At 46.8% G+C, this 27,303-nt stretch overlaps 1 protein-coding gene across 2 annotated transcripts; it reads right to left on the bottom strand.

Moving 5' to 3' along the window:
* Positions 1-281: 281 nt before the first annotated feature.
* On the bottom strand, positions 282-27,303 carry SERPINF2 (serpin family F member 2). Of its 2 annotated transcripts, XM_063146458.1 has the most exons (9): positions 27,193-27,303; positions 26,277-26,387; positions 25,600-25,659; positions 18,991-19,360; positions 5,363-5,506; positions 3,524-3,727; positions 2,571-2,710; positions 1,729-1,933; positions 282-910 (listed from the first exon to the last, which is right to left on the bottom strand). In XM_063146458.1, exons 1-9 carry the CDS (start codon positions 27,256-27,258, stop codon positions 573-575), a joined length of 1,638 nt encoding a protein of 545 aa, XP_063002528.1. In that variant the 5' UTR covers positions 27,259-27,303; the 3' UTR covers positions 282-572. The 2 variants fall into 2 exon arrangements, with proteins under 2 accessions (XP_063002528.1, XP_063002529.1); XM_063146459.1 differs by lacking the exon at positions 25,600-25,659.

The following is a 27,303-nucleotide window of genomic DNA, read 5'->3' as shown; positions in this document are numbered from 1 at the left end:
TTTGGGGTGGGTTTATTTCAAAGCTGCAATACTTGCAGGGTTGTTGTAAGGATGTTTGAGATAATATATAACAAATAGTACCAAATGGTGATGGGGGAGGGGTAGTAGAGGTGGGGTTGTAAGCTTCCCAGGATTTGTGGGGGGGGCATGGGGGTCCCTTTGTGAGTCTGTGGGCTCCTGCTCTTTCCTTTTCGTTCATTCTGCCTCAGCAGACATCTCATTGCATTCCTGTTGCCATGCAGAAGCTTTAGCTGATGTTTACGCAGAGGATACAACCAATGAACAAGCCTGTTATTTACCTTTATTCCAAGTGAGGCAGAGTCTTGCACCAGGTCAGAGTGCAGGACCACCACCCATCCCAATGCATTTCAATAGGCTTTGGAGGCAGATATATTTATAGGGCTATATTTTGAAGCTTTTAGGATTGGTTGCAGAATCGCCACCCTTTCTATCAATGGCCAGTTGGAAGGTCAAATTTGTGTGTGCATGTGCGGCCGCTTGGGCATGGTCCCTGAAAAGCTCTGATTGACTATGACACAGTTGCCCTGGCTTTAATGCATACCAACGGCCATTCAGAGCTTCTCGGGGTCTTTTGCACAGACCAGCGATGATTCTCCATCACTTATTGGTACACAATCCTTTGTTTTCCCCTGCTTTGGAGCACTGGGTTCGGGGTTCCGGATGCTACCAAGGAAGAGGGGGATGCCTGTGAAGTCCTTGATAATGAAGAGGAAAGGCCGGTTAAGGTGGAAATCAGAGCGGGAACGAGACATGGCCACACTGGTCGCGGCCGACGCCTCTACCCCGGCCTCTGAAAGCTCTAAGGCAGCTCGGTGCTGGATGCTGGAGACAAAGAGAGGTCCCTCTGCGATGGGACGGAGATTTGGGGAAGAAAACAACTCGCCAAGACCTATGGGGAAAGGAGTGGAATCACAGTCAAGATGGCAACCCAAACACAGAGGAAGCGACTCACAGTAGGGGCACATCGCAGACACAGAAAACAAGATCATGGTTTGTGCAAGGCTATTCTCAGGGCTGGGCCTGTTTGTGGGGTGGGGAGCTCCCTTCCCTACTCCAAATCTGCAATTTCTAAAACCCCAGCTGAAGGGGCCTTTGCCAACAGAACATAGGCTGAAGTTGAGTTGGGAAAAGGCAAGGAAGAGTCAACATGGAAGGAGGTGAAAACACGAGACAACTATTTATATTTTTGTACAGGGCCTAGCACATATTAGGATCTCTTTCTCATAAAGAATGAGGATGATCTACACCTGATCCCCCAAAATAGGCAAATGACTCCAAGAAGAGAAGGCAGAAGGCCTGGTCAGGCCCGGCAAGCTCTCTGTCTTTGCCACACTATTGCCAATGAAATATTAGATCACATCCTTCTCCATTCGAGAACAGAATGTGGGTGTAAAATATCCTAAAAGAGAGAAGCCCCTCAGTGGTGGCCCCTCATCTATGGAATGCCTTCTCCAGTGAGCCTCACCAGGTGCCTAATGCTACGTTCGCTCAGTGCCAGATGAAGACCGTTTTATTTTTCCGAGCATTTCCAGCGCTGTTTTTAGCACTGTGAAACGCTTAGCACTGTTCTGCTTTGCTGCTGACTTTCATTTGGTTTAACGTGCTGCAGTACTTTTACAATATGCTTTGAATATCCTCAGAGATCTGTTTAGCAGAAGAGGTGGCACCCCCAACACACCCTCTGGGCCAACCCCTCCCCCCCCTCACCTAAGTGGCTGAGAGCTTGGTTGAGGTCCAGGTGGTATTGCAAGTGCAGCTTAGGCATCATCACGCTGGTGGGCCTCTCCTTGGGGAAGGCAGTTTGGCCATTGACTTTGTGGAACTCAGGCAGCAGCCGAGAGAAGTTCCTCTCAACGTGGTTGGGGAGAAGGACCACGAGGGTCGTGTTGCCTTTGAAGGGGAACCTGGCAACCTGGAAGAACCACAGTGAGGATCAGAAGAAGGGTGGACAACATGGAGCAGCAGGAGAGGGAACCCTGGGCCAGGAGCGTGGGAAGCCGCTGCTGCTTTAGACCAAGTGGGGCAGTTGGTCCCTCTAGCCCAGTGGTCTGGACCAGAGAGCCATCTCAGATTCTCAGCTTGCAATGTGGGACTCCCACTTCCAACTTTTCACAATTGCCCAACGTGGTGTCAGCAGCTTTGCCACAGCCCACCTGGACTCATCTCCTGATCCACCTTTGAAGACTGCTGCTCTAGCCCAGTATTGTCGACACTGACTGGCAGCAGTGGCTCTTCCGAGTTTCAGGCAGGAGATGCCAAGAATCGAACCAGGGACCTTCTGCCTGCAAAGCAGGGGCTCTAACCCACCAATTATTGGGACACTGAAGTGAACTATCAGGATGAAAGGGCACCAATGCAGCAGAGTGGAGCCTTAAAGGCGTCTTTCCTTTCTTGTGAACACCCCCCCCCCAGGAGGACAATAGAGGGAGCGTCTTCCCAGGCCCAGACATTCGTCTAATGTGAGTGATGATCTTTTGCAGGCTTAAGACGAGAGCCCTGGATTATTATCCCCCTCACCCACCTACCCCAACCCCACAGTTAATGCTTGCCTGAATATCCAGGGACTCTACTGAAAACCAGCTAAGTAGCATCTGTGCCTTCATCATCTCCACGGAGACTGTGAACTCATCATCCAGATGGAACATTCTAGGCTCAGTCAGGTTAGGGTCAAATTTGGTCTCCCAAAATCCTGCCGAAAAGCAAAGGAAGAATCCATCAGAGAGAATGAGAGAGAGAGAGAGAGAGGAGCTGTCACTCAGAGGACAAGACTTTGGGAGGTTGCCCCTTCTTAAATTTACTGAAGTGAGAAACCTGCTTTATTTCTTTTTAGATGATGCGCACATCTGTCATCATGCAAATGGTCTTAGAAGAGACATCGATCCTCCCAGAGTGCAGGACACGGAATAATGGACTCAAGTTAAAGGAAGCCAGATTCCAGCTGGACATCAGGAAAAACTTCCTGACTGTTAGAGCAGTGTGACAATGGAATCAGTTACCTAGGGAGGTGGTGGGCTCTCCCACACTAGAGGCCTTCAAGAGGCAGCTGGACAAGCATCTGTCAGGGATGCTTTAGGGTGGATTCCTGCATTGAGCAGGGGGTTGGACTCGATGGCCTTGTAGGCCCCTTCCAACTCTGCTATTCTATGATTCTATGATTCCATGATCCTAAAAGAGAATGGCCTCCTTAGGATGGAAGGTCACCTTCTTCAGTTTTTGCAATGACATGTATTAAAGTAATATGAACTTTCATTTACTCCTTGATCTATTAGGAGCACATTTGGGGTTGGTTAGAAATTTCCTGACGTAATTGATTTAGCGGCTCAGCCCAGGTTACTTCACATTTATTAGACCCCTACTGCACTTTACCTCCCTTCTCTCTCTCTCTCTCAAGACCTTTTGTAGAGGAAGCACACAGTCACCCCTGGCTCTCCCGAAAGTTCCCAAACCGAGCGTGGCCAGTGTGCAACCTCCATGAGGGTAGGGGAAGAGCAGCAGAGCCCACCTTGAAAATGGACTGCGTTGAGCAGGAGCATTACGGTGTTGGCCGGCAGGTCGGACAGCATGGTGGAGATCTGCCCGTTGGTTGCTTCTTTCACCCAGTTGTTGATGGCTGCCAGGTCTGCCTCATTGTTTCCTGACAAGCTGGCTGGCTTGGCCCCGTAGAACCTCTCCGAGTCTTCCAGGAATTTCTCTTTCACAAGGAATCCTGAGAAGAGTCAAGAGTCAAGGGTTTTAGCAAGTGAGGCAGGACATGGCTGGACTGAGCCCCACCCCAATAAGATCCGGTTGGGGTGTGCGTGAGTCAACTCCTAGCTTGCTGGTAGGAATCCCCACCCACCCCGCCCTGTTTCAGGAGGAGATGCTGGATTACTCCAGACTGCTGGATCCCACGCTCCATGGCAGTTTCAGGGAAGTGGATTTTGGCTAAACATTAGGAGGAAACTCCTAACAGGGGGCATGGCCAATGGCCAGGAATGCTGGGAATTGTAGTCCAAAATATCTGAAGGGCACCAGACTGGCAAAACCTGCTCTGTAGCAGCCCCCCACCCGCCAACATTGCCCCCTCCCCTGTCCTCTTTTGTGGGCCTGTTTATTTTACTTATTTTAGAATATTTACATGTGTGTGTGTGTAAAATTTTCTCAGGGTAGCAACAATAAAACGACTTTTTCAAGGGAAATAGGACGTTGTCTTCTAAGAGTTACATTTATAGGGGCCAGGCTACATCAGATTATCTTATTTAAATGATTTAAATCATTTTATATCCTTGTGGTCAAGATACCACTTTATCTTCTCTCTCTCTTTAAATAGTTCATCTCTCTACCATTTCTCTCTCTCTCTCCCTCCTTCCTCTCAGTCTCTTGCTGGAATATGTTGAGTTTATCCTTATTCCGTGAAGCTCATTTATTAATAACAGAGGGATTTTTTCTATGTGACCCAAAAGAGGAGCAACGCTCAGAAGGAAAAGCGCTCAATGAAAATGGCCCTTTTTATGGAGATATATCTTCTAATCAGAGAGGCACTAAATTCAGACCATGACTAGCCAAAAACAGTTTGGTGGTTTTAAGGGCTAGAGGTTTTAAATGCAGAAGAGGGGTTTATTCTCCAGAGAACTAGCTTGAAAGTGGGGTTGGAGCTTGTGACCTGTGCCCCATATCCCACTGTTACTTAGAATCATAGAATCATAGAATAGCAGAGTTGGAAGGGGCCTACAAGGCCATCGAGTCCAACCCCCTGCTCAATGCAGGAATCCACCCTAAAGCATCCCTGACAGATGGTTGTCCAGCTGCCTCTTGAAGGCCTCTAGTGTGGGAGAGCCCACAGCCTCCCTAGGTAACTGGTTCCATTGTCGTACTGCTCTTACAGGAAGTTTTTCTGAAATTGGTTCTCGCTTCTGCTGGGTTTGCAGGGCTGCAGGTATAAAACCTGTACAGGCCCCAGGACCTCTGCTGCATTACAAAACGGCCCTCTGCTTTCTCTTCCAGCCAACACTCAGGATGTTAAACAGCGAGAGAGGAACTTTAAGGGTTTTGAAATGTGTGAAGGCATCTCTGGCTCTCTCAGATCTCGCCAGTGCCAGTACTGGGGGCTTTTAATGCAAATCAGAGTGTGGGAGGTTAATCTTAACACACATACAACCCCACCCCCGGCAGCTCTGATGTTCACCATGCACATATCATGCTTCTACTGGTGCAAGTATCATCTGGGGTGCCAGTCTGCATAGGGGAAATTCTATAGGTTTTAAACCTTTCTATAGTTCCCCTCCCGCCCACCCCAGCTGTTGCTGCTAATTGCAAAAAGATAAAGCTGTATTCATACCCTGCCCCTGATCAGCCCTCTCACCTTTTTCCAGGTAAATACGGGCAGCTATGCTGAGCGCCGTCTTGCTCAGGTGCTGGGACATACCATGCAGGGCCTGGTGAATGCAAGGCATGAGCTCCACCCGCAGGGCCTCCAGCAGCTGTTTCTCTGTCTGATTAGCTGCTCCTGGAAGAGATGGGGGGGGGGGGTGAACATTGCATCCATACTTTGTGACACAGTTAATGCTCCCGATGGGAAAAGGTGGAAACATGCGCTTTTGGCAGTGGCCGTGCCGAGCCCTTCACCACAGGTGCAAGAGGAAAAGTTCTCTTACTTGAATCCAGGCTAACTGCTTGCCAGCGGGGCTCCATATGCCACAGACTGTCAGAGAAGTGTGTGGAACTTGGAAGCAGTAGAGCATGCACACCTGATTGTAGGAGGACCTCTCTGCCACAAGCAGATGGAGGACAGGCAGGGGGTCTCTGCCCCCATTTGCCCCAAATATAACACCACCTCGCTTACATCCGTTGGTAGCAGGAGGGGCCAAGCACGTTGGAGAGAGAAGCCTCAGTTCTTCTTTGTGGTCTCTGTGTATCACACATATGGGCTGTGCGCCTGCGTGGAGCTCGTTTCGGAAACTTCTATAGCTGAGGCAAATGTTTTTGGCAGGAACCCCTCCCCCACCATCCACTGACTCTGGGTTCCTGCCCTTCTCAGTTCTCTTTCGACTGCCTTGCTGAAAGGATGTCTCGTTGGGAACTTCTGTCTTTCTCATGAGGAGAAAGCTTTAGAGTGCTGAGGTTTTTAGTTCTTTTTAGTTTGTTTTCAGTGTTTGTTAAGTCTTTATTTATTATTGTTAGTATTTTTCGCTATTTTACCCACCAGCGATATGGGATCACATCAGCACACAGCCGTTAAGGCCTTTTTTTCCAGAAAATGTGTTGAATCTAGTTTCCCCAACAGACAGATTGGGGAATCTGTTCCCCAACAGACAGATCTGTCTGTTGTTCCCCAACAGACGGAATCTAGTTTCCCCAACAGACAGATATTCTCTCTGATTTGTTTGGGAGAGGCATCATCAAGACCTGTCACCACTGTATGACACTTAAGCCTTCTGAGGGCTAATCACATAATGGTGATTCTGAGGAGAAATGCTCTAGAAGCTATAGATTCTCCAAAGCAATCGATGCAGCCACTCATGGCAGAGGTTCCTCAACTTATGTCTCCTTAGCATCCTCAGATCCTGACTCTAACCTTGGGTCATTCCGATCTTCAAACACTGGACTCTCTCTAGCTGTATCTGCAGCAAAAGAGATATCTAAGAAGGCCGGATCATTTAAGCCTTCTGGGACTGACTGCTTGGGGCGATTCTGCGGAGAAAAGCTCTAGAAGCCATGGATTCTCTGAAGTGCTTGATGCAGCTGATCATGGCAGAAGCCCCTTATGTCCCCTCAGCGTCCTCAGACCCCGACTCTATCCATGGGTTGTGCCAATCTTCCAGAAATCTGGATGCTCTTTGCAGCAAAAGAGATATGTAGGAATGCCAGGTCACTTAAGCCTTTGGGACATACATCAACAACAACAAAAGTCTCATGCCGAGGCTACTGTATCGAAGCCAGATCTAACCACTACTGTTAGACTCCCCACAAGTGGCTCCCTCGGCAGCAATAACATAACTGTTTTCTTCGGTACCGAGGCTGGAACACTTGATACCGAGACTGGCAATAGCATAACTGGCTTCTTCGGTACTGAGGCTGGAACTCTTGATACCAAGACTGGCAATAACATAACTGTTTTCTTCGGTACCGAGGCTGGAACTCTTGATACCGAGACTGTCAATAGCATAACTAGCTTCTTCGGTACTGAAACTGGAACTCTTGATACCAAGACTGACAATGGCATAACTGGCTTCTTTGGTACTGAGGTATCGAGAAGAGATCCTGGCCCGCCTCTGTGTGACAACCTTTTAAGTACATGATAGCACTCTTCAAATACTTAAAAGCTTGTCACACAGAGGAGGGCGAGGATCTCTTCTTGATCCTCCCAGAGTGCAAGACACGGAATAATGGGCTCAAGTTAAAGGAAACCAGATTCCAGCAGGACATCAGGAAAAAATTCCTGACTGTTAGAGCAGTACGACAATGGAATCAGTTACCTAGGGAGGTTGTGGGCTCTCCCACACTAGAGGCCTTCAAGAGGCAGCTGGACAACCATCTGTCAAGGATGCTTTAGGGTGGATTCCTGCATTGAGCAGGGGGTTGGACTCGATGGCCTTGTAGGCCCCTTCCAACTCTGCTATTCTATGATTCTATGAGGCTGGAACTCTTGATACCAAGACTGGCAATAAATGCAGGTTGCTTACCTGTAACTATAGTTCTTTGGGTGGTCATCTGTGCATTCACATACTATGGGCTTCTGCGCCTGCGCGGGAGCCAGTATCGGGAACTTCAATAGCTGAGGAAGTATTTTTGGCAGGAACCCCGCCCACCATCCTACTGCGCATACCTCTGGGGTCCCGCCTTGCTCTTCAGTTCCTTGAGACTGCAGATGGCTCGGAACTGAGAGGTATTTATTTTATTTTTGCGCAAGAGACCTCTCGGCATCGTCATGGAGCGAGACCAAGAGGGGATGGTGGGTGGGTTGTGTGAATGCACAGATGACCACTCGAAGAACTACAGTTACAGGTAAGCAACCTGCATTTCTTCATCGTGGTCTCTGTGCATCACACACTATGGGCGATTAACAAGCTGACTTACCAGAGGTGGGTAGTCTCGCTGGTGCATGGATGAGGTTAGAGGAGAGACAACAGTACAGTTCTGCCGAAGTTGGAGTCGGCTCTAGCTCTAACGTCTAGCCTGTAGTGCCTGGTGAAAGTAGATGGTTTTGACCAGGTGGCTGTTCTGCAGAGTTCCGGAATGGAAACTCCTCTGGAGAAAGCTATAGAAGTAGACGTATTGCAAGTAGAATGAGCTTTGATAGGCTCTGAAAGGGGTAAACCTTGAAGTTGGTATGTGAGTCGGATCATTTGTGCAACCCATATTGAGAGTCTTTGAGAGGAGACTGTAGTCCCTTTCTTAGGCTCACCATAACATAGGAAGAGGCGAGGTGATTTTCTGAACGGTTTGGTGTGTGCCTTGTAAAAGGCTAGTGTTCTATGTACGTCCGGAAAGTGAAGTGTGGTTTCTAGTGGAGAGAATGGTTCTTTGAAAAAAGTGGGGAGAACAATATCCTGGTTAAGATGGAAAGCACTGACCACCTTGGGAAGGAATGCCATATCGGGACAGAGAGTGACCTTATCGGCATGGAAGGATAGGTACAGAGGGTTGACTCGAAGCACGGAGAGTTTGGATGATCGATGCGAAGATGTGATTGCAACAAGAAAGGCAACCTTCATGGAGAGAAGGTGAAGGCTTGTGGATACAAGCGGCTTGAATGGTTTTGCCGTTAGTACTTTAAGCACTATGGAGAGGTTCCATTGTGGAGCTATTGGTTTAGTTGGAGGGGGGGCAAGTTTTTGGCCCCATTGAGGAATTGTTTGACGAGTGGGTGAGTAAAAACGGAATGACCCTGAATCTGTGGGTTGTTCACAGATATGGCCGCGAGGTAGACTCAAATGGAGGAGTATTGGAGGCCAGCATTGAGGAGAGACTTCAAGAACAGAAGTATGTCTTTGAGGGAGGCTTTATGAGGATCAAAGCCATGATCCTTGGCAAAGGAGGTGAACCTCAATTGTTTGTTATTATATGCTTTTCTAGTGGAGGGCTTCCTTGCCGCTTGGAGGATCTCTATGATCTCGGGCAGTAGGGTTACTGGTGAGTGTTGATCTTCCACACTGTTAGGTGCAATGTTTCGAGGTCAGGGTGATGAACCTGACCATGGTTCATTGTAATGAGGTCTGGAATCAGACCTCATCACTTGTTCGAGATGGATACGAGGGAGGTGAACCAAGGTTGGCGAGGCCACCACGGCACGATGAGGATCGTTTCCGTTGGTTCGGTCCTGAGTCTGGCAATAACCTGGCTGAGGAGGCCAAAGGGTGGGAACATGTGAGCAAAGGTGTGTGCCCATTGCGTTTGGAAGGCTTCTCCCAGGGAGGATCTGCCGTGACCTGCTCTCCAGCAGAACTGTCCACATACTGCGTTGGTTTGAGATGCAAAGAGGTCTATGACGGATGTGTGCCATTGTTTGAAGAGTTTGGCGAGAAAGGTTTGTGAGAGCTCCCATTCGTGAGTTGCTGAATAGTTGCGGATTAACGCATCTGCAGTGTGGTTGGTCTTCCCTGCGATATGCAGTGCAGTCAACGAAATGCCCCATGGTATGGCCCAGTCGAAGATGGCAAGGGTAATGTGTAATATTAAGATGTGTCTGTTCTGGATCTCGGGTTCGAATGAAATTAGTGTCTTGCGAACTGCCAGCAGTTCTAGGGTGTTGATGTGGAGTGGGCGCTCGGAGGGTGACCATAGGCCTTGCGTTTTGAGGTGGTTGGTATGAGCGCCCCATCCTAAGTCCATTGCATCCGTTGTGATTGTCATGGAAGGTTCTGGTTGGCGCAAAGGCATGCCTTGGAGAAGATTGGGCAGGTGCGTCCACCCTCGGAGTGAAGAGCAAATGCTCGGTGGTATGAGGAGGTGAGTTCGATATGGGTCGGCATCAGTATTGTATGCCCGTAAAAGGTAGGACTATAAGGGGCGCATTTGAAGGCGAGGCAAGCCCATTAAACTACATGCACCATGGCAGCCATGAGCCGAGTAGACATTGAATTGTCCAGACAGTGGCTGAATGGTGTTGCCAAATAGTGTTGGTGAGAGAGATTAGAGTGTCCACCCTTTTTTGTGGTAAGTAGGCTCGGGACGTTTGGAAATCGATGTCGACTCCAATGAACGCGATGCATTGAGATGGGATAAAGTGTGATTTGTCTGTGTTGATACAGAGACCTAGAAAGTCGCGTGTGTGTGCAGTGTTGCGGATTGCTGTGGTGACTGAAGGGGCTACGAGTAGCCAGTTGTCGAGATAGAGGACAATTTCTATGTTTTGGGTTCGAAGGAGTGCACAAATAGCCGCCATGCACTTTGTAAAGACCCTCAAGGCAGAGAAGAGCCCGGAGGGAAGAACTGTGAATTGGTAGACCTCAGAGCCAATAGCAAAGTGAAAAAAATTGTGATGAGCAGGGTGGATGGCAATGTGGAAATACGTGTCCTTGAGATCGATGGATGTGAACCATTGGTCGCATTGGAGGAGCGGTAGGATTGTGGCTAGGGTGACCATTCTGAACTTCTTTGGTGTGATGTAAGTGTTTAGGTCTCTGAGGTTGAGGATGGGGTGGAGCCCCCCATCCTGTTTCGGAACCACAAAGTAGCAGGAGAAAAAACCCTGATGGATGTGTGTTGTTACGGGTTGGATAGCTCCCTTGCTTAGGAGGAGGCTTGACTCGTCTACGAGGGCCTTGGATGGTGCTGTGATTTGCATGGGGCCAAGAGGAGGGTGTGTGTGGAATTCTAGTGAGTAACCTTCACGGACAATAGTAAGGATTCAGGCATCGGTAGTGATAGCTGTCCATGTCCACCTCCGGTAAGTTAGCTTGTTAATCGCCCATAGTGTGTGATGCACAGAGGCCATTGGTGAGGGATGAAGCAGCAGCTAGGCACCTCTCCATCGTGCCTGAGTCCAGCTCCAGCTGAGAGCCCCCTCCCTCCTGCTACCAACTGTCTCTGCAGAGGCCACCAGTGAGGAAGGAAGCAGCAGCCAGGCACCTCTCCATCATGCCTGGGTCCAGCTCAAGCTGAGAGCCCCCTCCCTCCTGCTACCAACTGTCAACTGTCACTGCTGAACTTTGTAACTAAGAATATAGTGCCTGAATTTGCTTTTCTTTCCCCCCTCCCCCTCCCTCCCAATCCCCTTTCCTTTTGTGTCATGTTTTTTAGGTTGAAAGCCTGTGGGCAGGGACTGTCAAGAAATATTTTTGTAAGCTGCCGTGAGAGCCTTTTTTGGCTGAATGGTGGGATAAAAATGCTTAAATAAATATCTTGTAAAATTGTTTTAGGATGGAGCCGAAGAGAGGCGATTCGGGCGGACGGTGGTAATTGTCAAACTCGCCGCTTAGGAAAGGTGTCCGGTTTGGGGTGTGGCTGTCTGAAGCGAGGTGATGACAGTTGTCACTTGGGCTGTTGGTATGGCTGCTGGTAGTGGCCAGGCCTGTCGTGTTGCTGATGTTTGGTTTTAAAGGAGGGCTGGGGTTGGTACCAGCATCTCTTGTAAAAGGGATATTGGGCTGGTTGGGATATCCCCATCTTTTTCACCATTGAGCGTCCTTTCTGAATGACGTCCATAGCATCATCCGTTGAAAAATTGAAGAGGCCCTCGCCATCAAAGGGGAGGTCCTCTATACACGATCGAGCCTCAGTTGCTAGGCCCGTGGAGCGGAGCCAGGTGTGGCGACGGAGGGCTATGGAGCTGATCATAGATTTGGATGCGCAGTCTGTTAAGTGGCGAGAAGAGTTGAGTTGGAGTTTGGAGAGTTTAGCTGCTTTGGCTTGGAACATCTGAGCCACCTCACGCTGGTCATCATGCAGATGAGCTATAAGAGAGGACATTTTTTCCCAAAGGAAAATTTGGTAACGTGCCATCATGGCGAGGTAGTTGGCCAGTCTCAGCATAAGTGCGGCTGAGGAGTAAATCCGCCTGCCATTCATGTCAAGTTGGCGCCCTTCTTTGTTGGCCGGGGTCGTGTGAGTCTTGTTAGAGCAGCCTTGGGATGACTTCACTATCACGGAGTTCGGTTTGGGGTGAGTGAATAGAAAGGATGCATCCTTCTCCTGAACTCTATAAAGGCTTTCAAGGCGTCTGGACGTAGGGCCTACCGCAGATGGAGTTTTCCAAGATTAGCGTGCTTTATGCAGTAGCATAGGGAGAAATGGGATCGATATTGGGGGCGTGTTGTCGATATAGATGGTATTGAAGACCGGTTCCAAGACTTGTTCGGACAGCTGTTGGGCATCAATATCGAGCGACTGAGCCATGCGTAGGATTTGTTCCACAAAATGGCTAGTGTCAGGGGCTCCCACTATGTCATCCGGAGATGGAGCAGAGTGCGGGGCTGAGAGGATGGATGATGAATCGGATTGGTAGTCGTCCTCAGGTTGGGAAGGAGACTGGTTTCAAGGCTGTGGTCTGGATGGGTGTTGTTTGGTAGGCAATGGGTAGCAGAGAGAGGAGAACCTGGGTGGCACCGGTGGAGGCGGTGGTGAATGAGATGAGGCTGGAGATCGGAGGCTTCGGTAGCGGGGCAAGATGGGGGACGGGTATTGTTCATCCCTGAAATGTTGGTGTCGGCGTCAGTCAGGAGTGTACAACCTAGGCATCAACCAGTTGGAGTCTCTGTCCCACTCACGATGTGGTGACTGGGATCTATGCTGGAAGGTCTCTCTGGACGTTGTGCCATGGAATCTCTGATGTTTGTAAGTTGGTTGAGGGTATATCAGTTCTGACTGATGTGGAAGGTCGTGACACAGCGGCTCGGTATAGTGAGTCGTGGGTTGCGCCGGCGGGATATATTCCCTCAACGCTGGCGAGTCACGAATTACACCCTCAGAGATGGAAGTTGCAGTTGGCGGGACCGAGAGAATTGGTAGCGGACTTGGTACCAGAGGGGGTGATGGTCCCGGCGGATCCAGCTGGTGTTGGGGGGTAGGGGGACACGGTTGTGGCTGCACCTCCTTATCCCTTTTAGATTTCTTTTTCTTCTTTCCATTGTTCCCGGCTGTCTTATGATCTCTTGCCCTTTTATATTTATTTATTTATTTATTTGTTACATTTATACAGCCGAAGCTCTCTGGGCGGTTTACAGAAGTTAAAAACAGTAAACATTAAAAGTATACAAAATTTAAAAACATAAAAATGACAGTATAAAAACAACAGTATCCATTTAAAAACAACATTTCTGGGGATCCGTTAAAAAACAAACTTTGCATTGTTAAATGGTGTTAAATGCCTGGGAGAAGAGAAAAGTCTTGACCTGGCGCCTAAAAGATAACAGTGTTGGCGCCAGGCAAGCCTCATCGGGGAGATCATTCCACAGTCAGGGGGCCACCACCGAAAAGGCCCTCTCCCTTGTTGCCATCCTCCAAGCTTCCCTCGGAGTAGGCACTCGGAGGAGGACCTTAGATGTTGAGCGCAGTGTACGGGTAGGTTCATGTCGGGAGAGGTATTGTGGTCCCAAGCCAGCTTCTTTGCTGCTACAAGGGTACGGGACTTGGCGCCATGAGCGGGGTCAGTCTGCCCCATAGTGGAAGACGCTGGTTGGCTAGTCAAAGTCGAGGCCTGCAGCACGGACTCATCAACTGCTTCAAGGGCCTTTTTCCAGAGTATCGCCTTATGGCAATCAGCTCTATTTCGGTGTGCCTGGAGCAATAGTTTCATACAATGCGCGCAGGTCTCGACGATGTGTGTTTCTCCAAGGCAGATGAGGCACAGGGAATGTCCATTGGATAATGGAACTTTTCCGTTGCATCTAGAGCACTTCTTAAAGGGGCTCTCTGTGCGTCGGACATAGGTGATAGCGAAAAGTAGAAGGAAGATAATAGTATATATTCTTTTTTTTTCTTTTTTAAAGAAAAGGAAGAGGGAGAAGAAGATGATGAAATTTGAGGGACACAGAAAAGGTAAGAAGAAGAAATCCTCAGCTTTCTAAGTTTGTTTCTCTTTCTCTTTCAGAGAAGAAGCTCCTGATGTGCTGGCAGCAGCGTGGTCGAAAGAGAACTGAAGAGCAAGGCAGGACCCCCGGGGCATGCATAGTAGGATGGTAGGTGGGGTTCCCACCAAAAATACTTCCTCAGCTATTGAAGTTCCCAATCCTGGCTCCCGCGCAGGTGATAGCACAGAGACCACGATGAAGAACATAACTGGCTTCTTCAGTACCAAGGCTGGAACTCTTGATACCGAGACTGGCATCTTGTGTGTAGCTTCAATGTCAGAGGGTGAGATCTGATATCTATTCTCTTCAAAGCAAATGGACATCTCTCCACTACGTCAGACAGCATATCCCTTGCAGGCTAACCGCCAAATTCAGGGTCTCCCTCCAGAGTCTCTACGCTCTGAGTGCTCTGCTTTCAATGGAGAGAGTTTTATTACCATGATGTCTGACATCATCATTCTTGCTCCCCCCCCCCTTGTGAGAGGAGGGGACACAATGTCAAAGAGGCCACGTCTCCAGAGAATAACATGCAAGAATGGATACTGACATCAGTACCGTGATGGGGACACGTACAACTGAGATCGCTGTCATTGCGACCGATACACAGGGCTCAGCTTTTACTGCCACAATGCGTCAGTACAATTACTTTGCTCTTCCCTATTCCACCCCCACTTCATGGGGCATCACGAGATCAACTTGGGGAGGATGAGTTGGAGCATAAGAATAGACCTGATTCCCCTCAGTCCTTTGAGGACTGTCAGTCGGTCTCAACATTGCTCTCTTCTGCATCACCTCATGATGTAGAGCCTACACAGGGCAGAACCTCCGTCGGAGGACTTATACCACTTCCCGGTCACTGAGGATGACCAGGCTCGGTATCAAGACACATAACCCTGTAAATAAAGTGCAGGATTTTGCATCTCACGCTGTATGTACTGGGAAGCTGACTCCAGTGTCGATACTTTTCCTTCCAACACTGCTTTTAACAGTTAAAATCCAGTGGAATTTTAAGATGTTTTTAGGATGTTTTTTAGGATGATTTTAACAATGTATATTATGTTTTAATTATCATGTATTTTATCGTTTATTGTTCCCTGCCTTGATCATTATTATTATTATTTATTTATATAGCACCATCAATGTACATGGTGCTGTACAGAGTAAAACAGTAAATAGCAAGACCCTGCCGCATAGGCTTACATTCTAATAAAATCATAATAAAACAATGAGGGGAAGAGAATGCACCAAACAGGCACAGGGTAGGGTAAAACTAGCAATATAAAGTCAGAACAAAATCAAGTTTTAAAAGCTTTAGGAAAAAGAAAAGTCCATCAAAATGGAGAGGCAGGCAAGAAATTATTATTATTATTATTATTATTATTATTATTATTATTATTAAAAATTCTTGGAAGGCCCCTTCTTTGATGGCTCTGACATCGGAAAGGGCAGAATCTTTACATAAGGTCCAGTAATGGACATTGTTTTTTTTCTTTATGCACCCATGTCCCAAGTCTATATTAGTCCAGTTATTCCCAAGGGGAGTTTTCAGAACATAGTTGGACCTACCAGGCCACCGAACATATTCATTTGCTTTGGGCCTCAGAGTCATACGCTATCTAGTTATGATGTCCAGATAACAGCTTTTCCTCTCATCAGCAACTTAACATGACCCATCGCCTCACTGACTGTGAGTCGAGAGCAATGGTGGGCGCTCTGGTGCTTCGCATGCATACCTATGATTAGCAGGTCTCACTCTGTAAGCTAGATTGAGGACCTGCCATTCAATGGCGAAAGGTTGTTCAATGTAAAAATGCATGAGGCGAGGGATGCAATCCAGACGCCCAAAAACAATGGCTAGAAAGATGAGTATGTTACCACAATCCCATCACTCATCTCGTTTCCTGCAACAGTGGCAACAAGACAACAACACATGCACTTCAAGCAGTCTCATCAGAAATCAGACCAGGGACCCTAGTGGTGATTTTTACTTAGCCATTGTCTTCCTCAGTTTACTTACCCTACTATATTTGATCTGCTCCTCTCCAGATTTCTGCGACCTATTCTGGTTTTGAGACAGCTTAATACTTACATCAGAACCAGCAAATTAGAAATGACACACGGTTCTTGTTAATGCTGCTCCTCAGAAGGGAGTATGTTTTGCCTCTATAGACTTAAAGTATGCATACTTCCATTTAGCCATTTGGAATACTCACCAGAGGTACCTTGGGTTTATCACAGGTACAGATATGTTCCAATTTGGGTGCTTCCATTTGACCTAAGCACAGCCCCCAGAATATCTGCAAAATATATGGCAGTTCATTTGCCTGCATGGGGTGAAAATCTACCCGTATTTAGATGACTGGCTTCTAGTAGCATCTTAGTTGCTATGGGGCATGCCCCTTGTATTTCCTCCTCTATCTTGCGTGTTCATAACAGACGCTTTGCTGTTCGGCTGGGGAGCTCATTGTGGCTCTCTTTGATCCCAAAGAATGAAGCAAGGGAGAAACAGAATGCATCATGTCAACATTCTTGAACTCACAGCGGTAGTCTTTTGAGACCTACCTCACTGGCCTCAGAGTGTGAGTTCTTACAGACAACACAGCATGTTGTGGTATATAAACAAGGAAGGAGTAACCCACTTTTCTGGGTCTACTCTAATGGTAATGAAGATTCCGATGGGACCATCGGCAGAGAAATCTCGCTTCGGTCCTACACATGGCTGAACGAGGCAAGTGTATAGAAGAATCACTCAACAGACTTCAGAAGGACCCACACAGGTGGCAGTCAAATCTGTTGGTTCTATCTCGGGTTTTCTCAGGAATATGGGATTCCAGAGGTAGATTTCTGGTGACACCTCACAATGCGATTAATCTCCTGTTTTGTTCAAGAGCAGGGATCAGAAAAGATCCCTAGGAGATGCATTCCAGATTGAGTGGACCAGGTCTCTATTTACCTGTTTCCCTTGTTTTCCCTCTCATTTCATGAGTACCATTAAAAATAAATTTCTATTTTTTTAAAAAATTCATCTGGTCCACACAGGCTACATCATAGTCACCCCTCAGTGGCCGACACAAGCATGGCTCACTCTACTTCTGAAGATATCACAGAGTAGGGTCCTCCAACTCCCATCAGTACCAAGCCTCTTTTCCTGGCATCGAGACAGAGTCCAACAACTCGATCTACAAATGCTCAGACTCATCGCATGATGAATCTTGATACCTTGACTAATTTTGACATGAGGTTGATTCCATATTACATCCAGACTGTAAGCTGGCAACAGAAAAATCATATACCATGAAATGGATTTTTTCCCCCTAAATACTCGGATCTTCGGGACTTCCAACCTCATTCAGCCTCCCTGAAGGACGTACTTACCTTTACACTCCTTGTATGCTAGGGCTGAAATAGTCATCAATATGTCTGTATTTGGATGCTTTATCTGAGCCTGAGCTTCATTCCAGCATTATTTATTTATTTAGTACATTTATAAATGTAGCCGAAGCTACATAGCCGAAGCTCTCTGGGTGGTTTACAAAAAAAAAGAAGCAGCATGCAGTTTATCCATCTTGCTACACTCTCTGGACATCAAATCCATCTGAGCCAATGGCAACCTTGGATTTCAGGTTAAATTTTTGGAAGGTTCTTTTTCAATTACTACCTTCTGTCCGTTTCCTTCTACTCCAGTGGAAGTCGCATTAAACTCACCTGATGTAAGGCAAGCTCTTGTTTTGTTGCATTGGAAAATTTTGTAAGACTAAAATATCATTTGCCTGTTACGTTGTCCTTAAATGAGGGCAATCACTATTGTCACAAACATTTGTGGTGTGGATTGTGAATGCTATTAAACTGCCCTACGAGTTGGAGGGCTTATAACTCAATCATCCTGTAACACCTCATTTGGTGTGTACTGCCTCAAGGTCGACAGCCTGAGGCAGGTGACTGTCGATCCTGGACTTATGCAGAGCGGCTACTTGGTATAAGCCCTCTACCTTCATTACACACTACTGTCTGGATGTTTGTACCAGGACAAACTGCAATTTTGGGCAAGCAGTTCTGTCATCCATCTTGAGACGGCACATTGATCTGCAGCTACCCTTCACCAGGGAGTAAGCTTGTTAATCACCCATATGTGTGATGCACAGAGACCACGAAGAAGAAAGGCAGGTCGCTTACCTGTAACCGTAGTTCTTTGAGTGGTCATCTGCATTCACACAACCCACCCACCATCCCCACTTTGGTGTTGATATCAATGTGCTGTCGATACCAAGTGGTTTCTCTCCTAGTTAAGAGGCCAGCAATTTGATCTCAAGGAACTGAGAAGAGCGGGACCCCAGCAACAGTGGATGGTGGGGGAGGGGTTCCCGCCAAAAATGTTTTCCTAAACGAGCTCCATGCAGGCGCAGAGCCCATGTGTGTGAATGCAGAGATGACCACTCGAGGAACTACGGTTACAGGTAAGCAAACTGCATTTATGCCTCCGAAGAACGGGGTGACAGCATCCTTGGGACCACTCCCATCCAAGTTATAGAATTTCCTGAGCGCCACCCACAAGGCTGCTCGTGTGCTGTGCAGCAAGAGTTCATTAAAGGCCCCCAGGAACTCAGAACACCCACTGGCTGGGAGGCTGACCGTTGCATCTGATTCAGTACTTTGGCCTTGCCTCCTTTCAACGGGCCTCTGCTGGGAGCAGGCATTTCCCCAGCTGTCTCTGCACTGGCTGCAAACGGATCGTTCAGAGATACAAGAGAATTGCCTGGCCTCAGAGGAAGCTGCCTGTTGAACTTCTGTGTGAATCGTTTGTCCTGGGGCTGCCTCACTCAGCAGTGCACAAGGAAACCAGCTCCCCTGAGTAAGGGCAGACCTCCCCCTTCCACACTCTAAAAGCAAAGCGGTGGCGGTAGCCACAAAGTGCTGTGACTTGACGGGGGCGGGGGGGGGGAGAGATCCCTCCTGAGCCCCCAGGAGATTTGGGAGTACTGACCTAGAGCCAAGTGGGCAAGCGCCAGGCTGACACTGAGAGGAGAGAAGAAGATGTTGTCCTCGCCGTTCTCCCTCTCCATCTCGCGCAGGAGGTCAGTGGCAAACATCATCATAGCGTGAGTGATCTCGGACATATTCTTTGGAGAGAGGCCCTTCCTGCAGCCTTGTCCGTGGTCCCCCTCCTCCTCCTCAGAAGAGCTTTGGTGCTCTTCTATGACCTTCTCAGCTGAGCCCTCGCCCTCTGGCTGTGACACTTCATTGGGGAGCCTGTAAGGCAGCAGGGTGGCAGCCAGGGGCACAGCAGTGGTTGCCTCGGGCAGAGCAAGATCCAGCAGCAGGGCGGCTTCTGTAGATCCATTCCCGTCGGGGCCCTGCAAAGATACGGGCAGATAAAGCTGGGCGAAGAAGCAGAGCCTTTGGGGAAAGCGGAATAGCTGAGCTCCTGCTTTGTGTGCCTAAAGGTCCTGGGTTCGTTCTCCAGTTAAAAGCACCTTGTGTGACCCCAGGTTGGCGAGATCTCTGCTCATCCTTTAGAGCTGCTGCCAGTCACAGTAGGACAAGCTGGGCTAGATGGACCGGTGACTGAGCTCAAGAAAAGGCTGCTCTCATATCGGAACATATGGTGCATGTGCAGAAGGTCCCAGGTTCTATCCTCAGCATTTTCAGTTAAAAAAGAACCAGGTAGCAGGCGAGGGGAAAGTCCCTTCCCTGCCCGGGACCACCTGGAGACCATCTGCGAGTTTGTCCCAATATATGGCAGCTTAAGAATATAAGAAGGGGGGGGGGCGATACTTCTGGCCCATGGACTGAGCAGCAAAACCTCCCGTGCCAGAGAAATGAAAATGAAATGACGTCTCCATCAACAGATTTATGATCGTGAGTTAATTGAAGGGAATGCGGTGGGAAACTATCAGCAACTTATTAGGATGAGTTAACTGACTTTCGGGCGAGTTAGAAGGGAGGAAGCCATAAATCTTGCAAGCGGCATTGGTGTCCAGGACTTACCTGATAAGTGAATGAAGCGACCCAGCCGACTGAAATTGAAACAGCAAACAATCCCTTCCTGGGTTAGGTCTAGAAGCCACCTGTCAGATCTTAGTGTGAAGAGATTAAGGAGGGTCAGGGCAGAGTTGGAAATGTCTCAATTGGATAAGCTGGGCACCAGAAGTAAAGTCAGGTTGGAGTTGCCAAAAATAAAATGGCGATGGAAACACCAGTAGCTCAGACTCAGAGGCAGAGAGACCAGAAGAGAAGAAAGGGAGAGAGAGAAAGAACCCACCCGAAACGGAAAGCTTTTCAGAGCTAAAAAAAATCTTTTTTGAGGCTTTAAAATGTAACAATCAAGATCTGAAGGAGCTGATAGAAGAGAACAATCAAATCTTGAAATCTCAGATTGTATCTGAGGTGATCTCTTCAGTGACTGAAGAGGATTGAGAGAGGTCAGAGGTCACCCTTTCAAGAGGTCAGAGAGAATGTTATTTATTTTATTTATTTATTTATTTAAGGATTTTTATGCCGCCATTCAGCCAAAAAAGGCTCTCACAGCGGCTTACAAAAGTATTTCTTGACAGTCCCTGCCCACAGGCTTACAATCTAAAAAACATGACACAAAAGGAAAGGGGATTGGGAGGGAGGAGGAGGAGGGGGAAAAAGAAAGCAAATTCAGGCACTACAATCTTAGTTGGAAAGTTCAGCAGTTACAGGTGACAGCAGGAGGGAGGGGGCTCTGAGCTGGAGCTGGACCCAGGCACGGTGGAGAGGTGCCTGGCTGCTGCTTCCTCCCTCATAAAATGTTATGATTTTAAGGAAAGAAGTTACTGGATTAAAGAAGGTTACTGATGATCTCCAGCAGACGGCAGAAGGACATCATAGCGAGATACAACAGCAACTCATCACTATGAAACAGCAGGAATTGCGATTAATTGATCTACAAGACAGGGAACGCTGTGCCAACATGCGCATTAAAAAAATTCCAGAGAGCTCAGGTGAAAACTCTAAAAAGTTGAGAGAAGTAGTTATTGGACAGTTTAAGGAGTTAGCCCCTGATGCCTCCTGGGTGGATGCAGATTTTGAGTGGATACACAGAATTTCATTTAAGAAAACAACACCCGGCCCCAAGAGACATTGTAGTAAGATTCTCCAATTATTACAAGAATGATCAGCTGATCAGAAGTGCAAGACAAGCTACAGGGGTTCCAAAATATAAAGGCGACCCGGTGGAAATATATAATTACTTGTGTCCAGAAACCCTGGCATGGAGAAGAAGCATCAAGCTATGCACAACGGTCTTAAAGGAGAAAGGAGTTAAGTATAGCTGGGGGTATCCGGTGTTGTTGAAGTTTCAACACAGTGGCAAATGGCAGAAGATTACTTCACTTCCAACAGAGCATGGATCTTCTTGTGAAGCTTAGTCTATATAAAGTGGAAGAGACTGCAGGAGATCAACGACATCAGGAGAGAGAGGGAGGCGCTGCAAGAGCTGAGCAACAACAATCAGAAGAAGAGTTAGGAGTTATGGCCGGGGACTTGGTGTAGTAGACAGCAGAGAACATTAAAGTAAATCGGGAGACTGGGCTAGCTGCTGATCCAGAGACGGGAAATGCCTTTCCCCCTCGCCTGGAGGCTCAAGGGAGCCCTTCAAGAAGAAGGTTCTAGAAGTGATGCCAGGGGAGTTCTTCTTCGTGGTCTCTGTGCATCACACATATGGGCTCTGCGCCTGCGTGGAGCCCATATGTGTGACTGCACAGATGACCACTCAAAGAACTATGGTTACAGGTAAGCAACCTGCATTTTGTGTGTATATGTTGGGGAGGGGAGGGGGAGAGGGACGAGGGAGGGTAAATGTTGGGTATATAAATGTCTCACTTACAGGGCCAAGAAACAAGGGAGAATCGACTGTCATGGCGGACAAATTAAGATTTATGACATTGAATGTCAAAGGGTTGGAATCCGTTACAAAAAGGAGAAGGATAGAAACGTTGTTGAACAAGAACAAAGCCCATGTGATCTTCCTGCAGGAAACGCACCAGAGTAAAGAAGGGGTTAACGAGCTTAAACTAAGATGTACCTCAATTTATGAGAAGGCCTTTGGAACTTCAAAATCGAGGGGCATGGTGATTATAATATCAAAAAAATGTGGATTTAATGTTTTAAAAATAAAGAAAGATGAAGGGGGAGGTATATATTAATTTATGGAATGATGGGGGGAGAAAAATATATGTTGGTGAATTTATATGCCCCTAATGATAATCAGGGAGAATTTTATAAGAAAATATTGAAAAAAGTTTGGGCTATACAACAAAGTTTTTTGGTGATAGCAGGAGATTTCAATATGGTGATGGATAAATGTAAAGATAAGCTCAATATTACTGGTGCAGAAAAATGGGAAAATACTACGGTCTTAAGTAAAATAATAAATGAAAACAAGTTAGTAGATATTTGGAGATATTTGAAGGGAGACGAAAAGAAGTTTACATTTTATTCATGGGTGCATAAGAATTACTCAAGAATAGATTATATTTTCATTTCAAAGAATTTGATGTCGAGAGTAGATGATGTTTTTATAGATGCTATTAGGGGAACGGATCATGCAATAGTTAGTATGGATATCAAGATAAAGAAAGATTATAAGGAGGTGAAAAGATGGAGGTTAGACACCAGAATTTTTAATTATCTAAATGTTAGAAACAAGTTAAAGAAGGAATGGCAAGACTTATGGCAAATTAATGAACCGGGGGGCGGGGGGGGCTCGCAAGCGGTATTATGGGATACAATGAAAGCAGTAACAAGAGGAATTTGCGTTAGCGAAATGTCTTATTTAGGGAAACAACAAGAAGCCAAAGTTCGAGAAGTGGAAGAAGAGATTAGCAAATTGGAGGAGGAATACTTAAAAACTAGAAATAAAGTAACTTTTGCACACCTACAAGCTAAAAAGAGTGAAAGAGATAAAAAAGAAATAGAAAAGGTACAGAGGGATTTATTATATTTGAAGAGGGAATTTTTTGAATATAGTAACAGAAATTCTAAAATGTTGGCAAGATCCACGCAATTAAAAAAAGAGAGAAATATGATAGGAGTAATTAAAGACAAAAAAGGTAAGGCTTGTAACCTAACGAAGGGAAAAATCAAAATATTCCAAGAATTCTCTCAAGAATTATATACAGCAGGAAATAAACCACGGGAGGAAATTCAGAAATATATTGAAAGACATTGGGAAGTCAAATTACAGGAAGAGGATAGGGAGATAATGGAAAAAATCAATTTCAGAGATGGAGATAAAGGAGATAGATTGAAAGGACGGAAAGCCCCAGGGACAGATGGGTTGGGAAAAGAATATTATAAAACATTAAAAAAAATGTTAATACTTAAATTAAAGGTATTATATAATGAAATACTAGAAGGGGATAGGATACCAAAGTCATGGGAACAATCGTTAATAATATTAATGCCAAAGGTGGGCAAAGACCTAACGGATCCAGGATCCTACAGACCTATATCATTAATAAATCAGTTTGCCAAGATTTTAACAGCTATAATGGAATAAATTTATATACAAGTATATTAAAAAGGATCAATGTGGTTTCATAGCAGGAAGGCAGATGTGGAAGTTAATTGGTAGAGTATTAAATAAAATAGATGATATTAATGCAAACAAGGTGGAAGCAGGAATATTAGCCCTAGATATATTTAAAGCCTTTGATTCTGTGGAATGGCCAGCATTAAAAAAGATTTTGGATTTATTTGGATTCGGGAGGAGATTTAAAGGATTGATAGATCAATTATACTCTTACAATACAGCGTCAGTGGTGGTAAATGATGGAGTAACAGAACAGATTCAGTTGACCCGTGGTACCAGGCAGGGCTGCCCTCTCTCTCCGATTTTGTTTGCCATTGTAATTGAATTATTTGCAGAAGTAGTTAGAGAAGATGAGAAGATAAAAGGAATTGGTAAGAAGGATAGTAATAAAATTATCTTGTTTGCAGATGATACCCTTTTAATAATAGAAAAAACCCTTGAAGGTATTGGATAGAGTAGTAAACCATCTGGGGGGATTTGGAGAGTAGACAGGATTACAAATTAATTCGTCTAAGTCAGAGGTAATATTGTTCAACTATGATAAGAATGAGGAGCGGGATTTTATGAAAAAGAAGAAAATTGATATTAGAATAAAAGACTCTATTAGTTATTTGGCCATAATTATAACGAAGAATTTAGAGAAATTGGAGGAGAGTAATCAGGAGACTTAAAAAGACTTAAAAAGGAGATAAGTATAAAATTAGATGAATATAGAAAAATTAAATTATCATGGTTTGGAAGAATTGCATTAGTTAAAATGAAGATACTGCCTAAGATTAATTTCTTGTTTAGGATGTTACCAGTTAAAATTTCAGAGGGAGTATTAAGGGATTGGCAAAGAGTATTGAATAATTATTGTAATGGAGATAGGAAAACCAGAATAAATAAAAAAGGTGGTACAGATCTCAAAAAAAGGGAAGACTGGGTCTCCCCAATATCAAACTATATTGTATTACAAATTTTTTATCGGCTGCAAGGTTAATAATAGCAAGGAAATGGAAGAGAGCAAAAAAATATGAATTAGAGGAATGGTATAAGGAAGTCTGGGAGATTGCTATTAATGATAAATTGACTTGTAGCCTAAGAATAAAAGAAGGTTTAGGGAAGGGAAGTGAATTTGTAGATGAGTAGAAGACATTGGTAGACTGTGTTTTTTAAAAAGAAGGGTATAAACCTCCAACAGAATCATATCAATTTTGGATGACAGGATGTTACATGTTGGATTTTATTCCTTTTCTTTTTATATTATATATTTAAGGGAAGACTAATTATATATAGCAAATTGTTTAAGATATACTTTTTTCTTGTCTATGCCTTTCCTTTTCTTTTTTTGTTTGTGGTTTGTTTTGTGAAAGTTTGTCTATTTTATTTTATTGTATGTGATTTTAATAGAATAATAATAATGATGTTGATGATGATGATGATGATGATGATGATGAATATAAGAACAGCCCTGCTGGATGAGACTAAAGGCTTCCCTAGTCCAAGCTGCCTGTCTCCCATGGTAGCCAGCCAGAGGCCCCTTTTTTAAAATGCCAGCAGAGGAGACAGATGCAAAGAATTCATTCAGCGTCTCTGCAGCCTGCGTGTCCTTCACCCCATCAGCATCCGACAACCCAACCTCCTCCCCAGCTAGTTTTCTGCATCCAATGCAGTGGCATGCGCCTCAACATATATACATATAGCTTGCATTTCCCTTTGCTCAAGTTCGTATTCCTTTTTGTTCTCATTGTTTGGGCAAGGCTTCCATTTTCCATCATTCTCTAATAGTGTTTCAGAGAAAACTCCCAAAGAGGTTCTAGATTTCAACTTCCCACCTGGCAATCTAAATTTGGCTTTCGGGACTGATTACGTTCCCCCACATTCTTGGTGCCGACCATCATTATGTGGGCAACAAGGGCTAGGAGAGTCACCACCACCACCATTCCCCGTCTTGAACGTAACTTTTCTATTGTTACAGCTTCAAATAGCATTTGCCCCCCCCTTTTTTTTTAATCTTTAAAACGAAAATCCACATGGTTTGGCTCTTCTTACTTGGAGGATGTTCCTCTGAGGAATTTCTTCCCCTGAATCTAGGGCGCACACAAGAGGAGCCTAGGAGAGAAGCAGCCAGAGTGAGCTCTCTAGGGCAGCCCCACCCTTGCCAAGGGCTCCTTGTGGTTTTGGTGTCCCCTCTGATGGCTCCAGGCCCCACCATATGCGTGGCTGAGTGTGCTGGAAGCAGACAGAGGATGGGCTTAAAACTGGACATTGGAATCCGGAGAAACCTCCCTCTCCCCACAGTGCCAATCCTCACACTGAGAGTCACTTTGTTGCGGGGTGGGGGAAGCGCCACCTTAAAAACCCACAGGAGGGAAAGCGGACTTCACCTTTCCACCCACTTGCAGGACTCGTAATACACCAGGGAGACGGCCACTTGGACCGGCTTTTTCCCAGTGAGACTCCGTGAGCCTCATCACGGTCAGCCCTGGGGACTGATCAAACCCAGTTCAGTAGCCCAGCCTGACACCGTAAAGAGCACAAACATCCTTCTCCCCATCTGGCTTTGGTGCTCTGCCCCCGTTGAAGCAATCCATCCTGGTCAAGTTGCTGAAAGGGACGCTCCTAGTCCGGCCGGGCTTGACACCCATGCCTTTACCTGTGCTTTGCCAGCCCGCCCTGGGGCAAAGGGCTCCATTGAGTATGGCCCATGAGGCCCATTTGCAACTTACCCCACGGTGCGTGGTGTGCAGAGGAAACAGGCAGGCGAACAGCAGAGTCCAGGGCAGAGCAGCCATCGCTGAATGGTCAGAAGGGGTGGGGGAGTGCTGCTCCTGCTGTTGCTGGAGAGGAAGAAAGCCACGGTTGGAGACCCCTCCAGTGCCACACTCCACACTGCAGCCCCAGGGGAGGCCGGGGGAGGAAACGGGAGGCCGTGGGCAGGATGCACAGCCTTCCCACCCTCATGATTAGGCTGCTGGAGCCCTCCATGAAGCTCACCCCCAACCTGTGGTCTTTGTCCCCACCCCCAAGAAAGCTTCCATCAGCATTGCCTTTGGACACGACAGGGCGTGTGTGCGTGCCACTCCCTCCTTGCTCTGTTGCAAGACACCCAGTGATCTTCACTCTCCAGATTGAGGGTTGCAAAAATAAGAGGTTCCGTCCTTTGTATTTTGGAGGTGGGTTGTGTGTGGGGGGAAGTGGTTTGTTGTTAGGAAGGTCTTTCACCCCACCCACCCCAATTACAACCTTTCCAGCGTCAGTTGCTGCTTTGGTGCCAGTTCCAGTGAGGGGGGGGGGATACAGTCTGTGTGAGAATGGTCCCCCTGCGAACGCTTAGCCACTCTGGAGCCTTAGTTCCTAATTACAGAATAGTGAGCCCTGGGGTGGGGTGAGCCCTTCCTTTCACAGCGCATTACAAGGAAGCAGGGTTCCCTCCTCCCTGGATGTCACACACCCCTCAGCTTGCCTGGCACGTGAAGCCCCTTCATAGGAGTCTCCCAAACGGTTGTGAAGTGGGGCAGCCCCTCTTCCTTCCCTCCCCCCACAAAGAGCAGCAGCTGCCTCTTCATCAATCACCTCAAGGCCCCCTGACGCCTGCAGCCCCCAACCCCATTCCACGGACCCCCAGGCTCCCCCACCCTTCACCTTGGTCCTCGGAGTGGCTCTTCCTTGTGCCTCTGGTGCTGCCACTACCACCCACTCTGGCTCCATGGAGGGGGGGGGGGGACAGAAGTGGCCCCAAGCGTTGCCAAGAAC

The sequence above is a fragment of the Elgaria multicarinata genome, chromosome 22, assembly GCF_023053635.1.
Source record: "Elgaria multicarinata webbii isolate HBS135686 ecotype San Diego chromosome 22, rElgMul1.1.pri, whole genome shotgun sequence".
NCBI classification, from domain to species: domain Eukaryota; kingdom Metazoa; phylum Chordata; class Lepidosauria; order Squamata; family Anguidae; genus Elgaria; species Elgaria multicarinata.
The sequence above is the reverse complement of the archived record's forward strand: the minus strand, read 5'-3'. Positions and strand labels throughout refer to the sequence as shown.

What these genes read in the sequence shown, in the direction of transcription:
- SERPINF2 (XM_063146458.1), bottom strand. Translation starts at nt 27,258, where the DNA reads ATGGAGCCAGAGTGGGTGGTAGTGGCAGCACCAGAGGCACAAGGAAGA. An exon ending in TGCACACCACGCACCGTGGG is followed by an intron (nt 25,660 to 26,276) that starts GTAAGTTGCAAA and finishes CTTCTCTCCTAG; the next exon opens with GCTCCTCTTGTGTGCGCCCT. An exon ending in CCAAGCTCTCAGCCACTTAG is followed by an intron (nt 911 to 1,728) that starts GTGAGGGGGGGG and finishes CTTTCCCCATAG; the next exon opens with GTCTTGGCGAGTTGTTTTCT.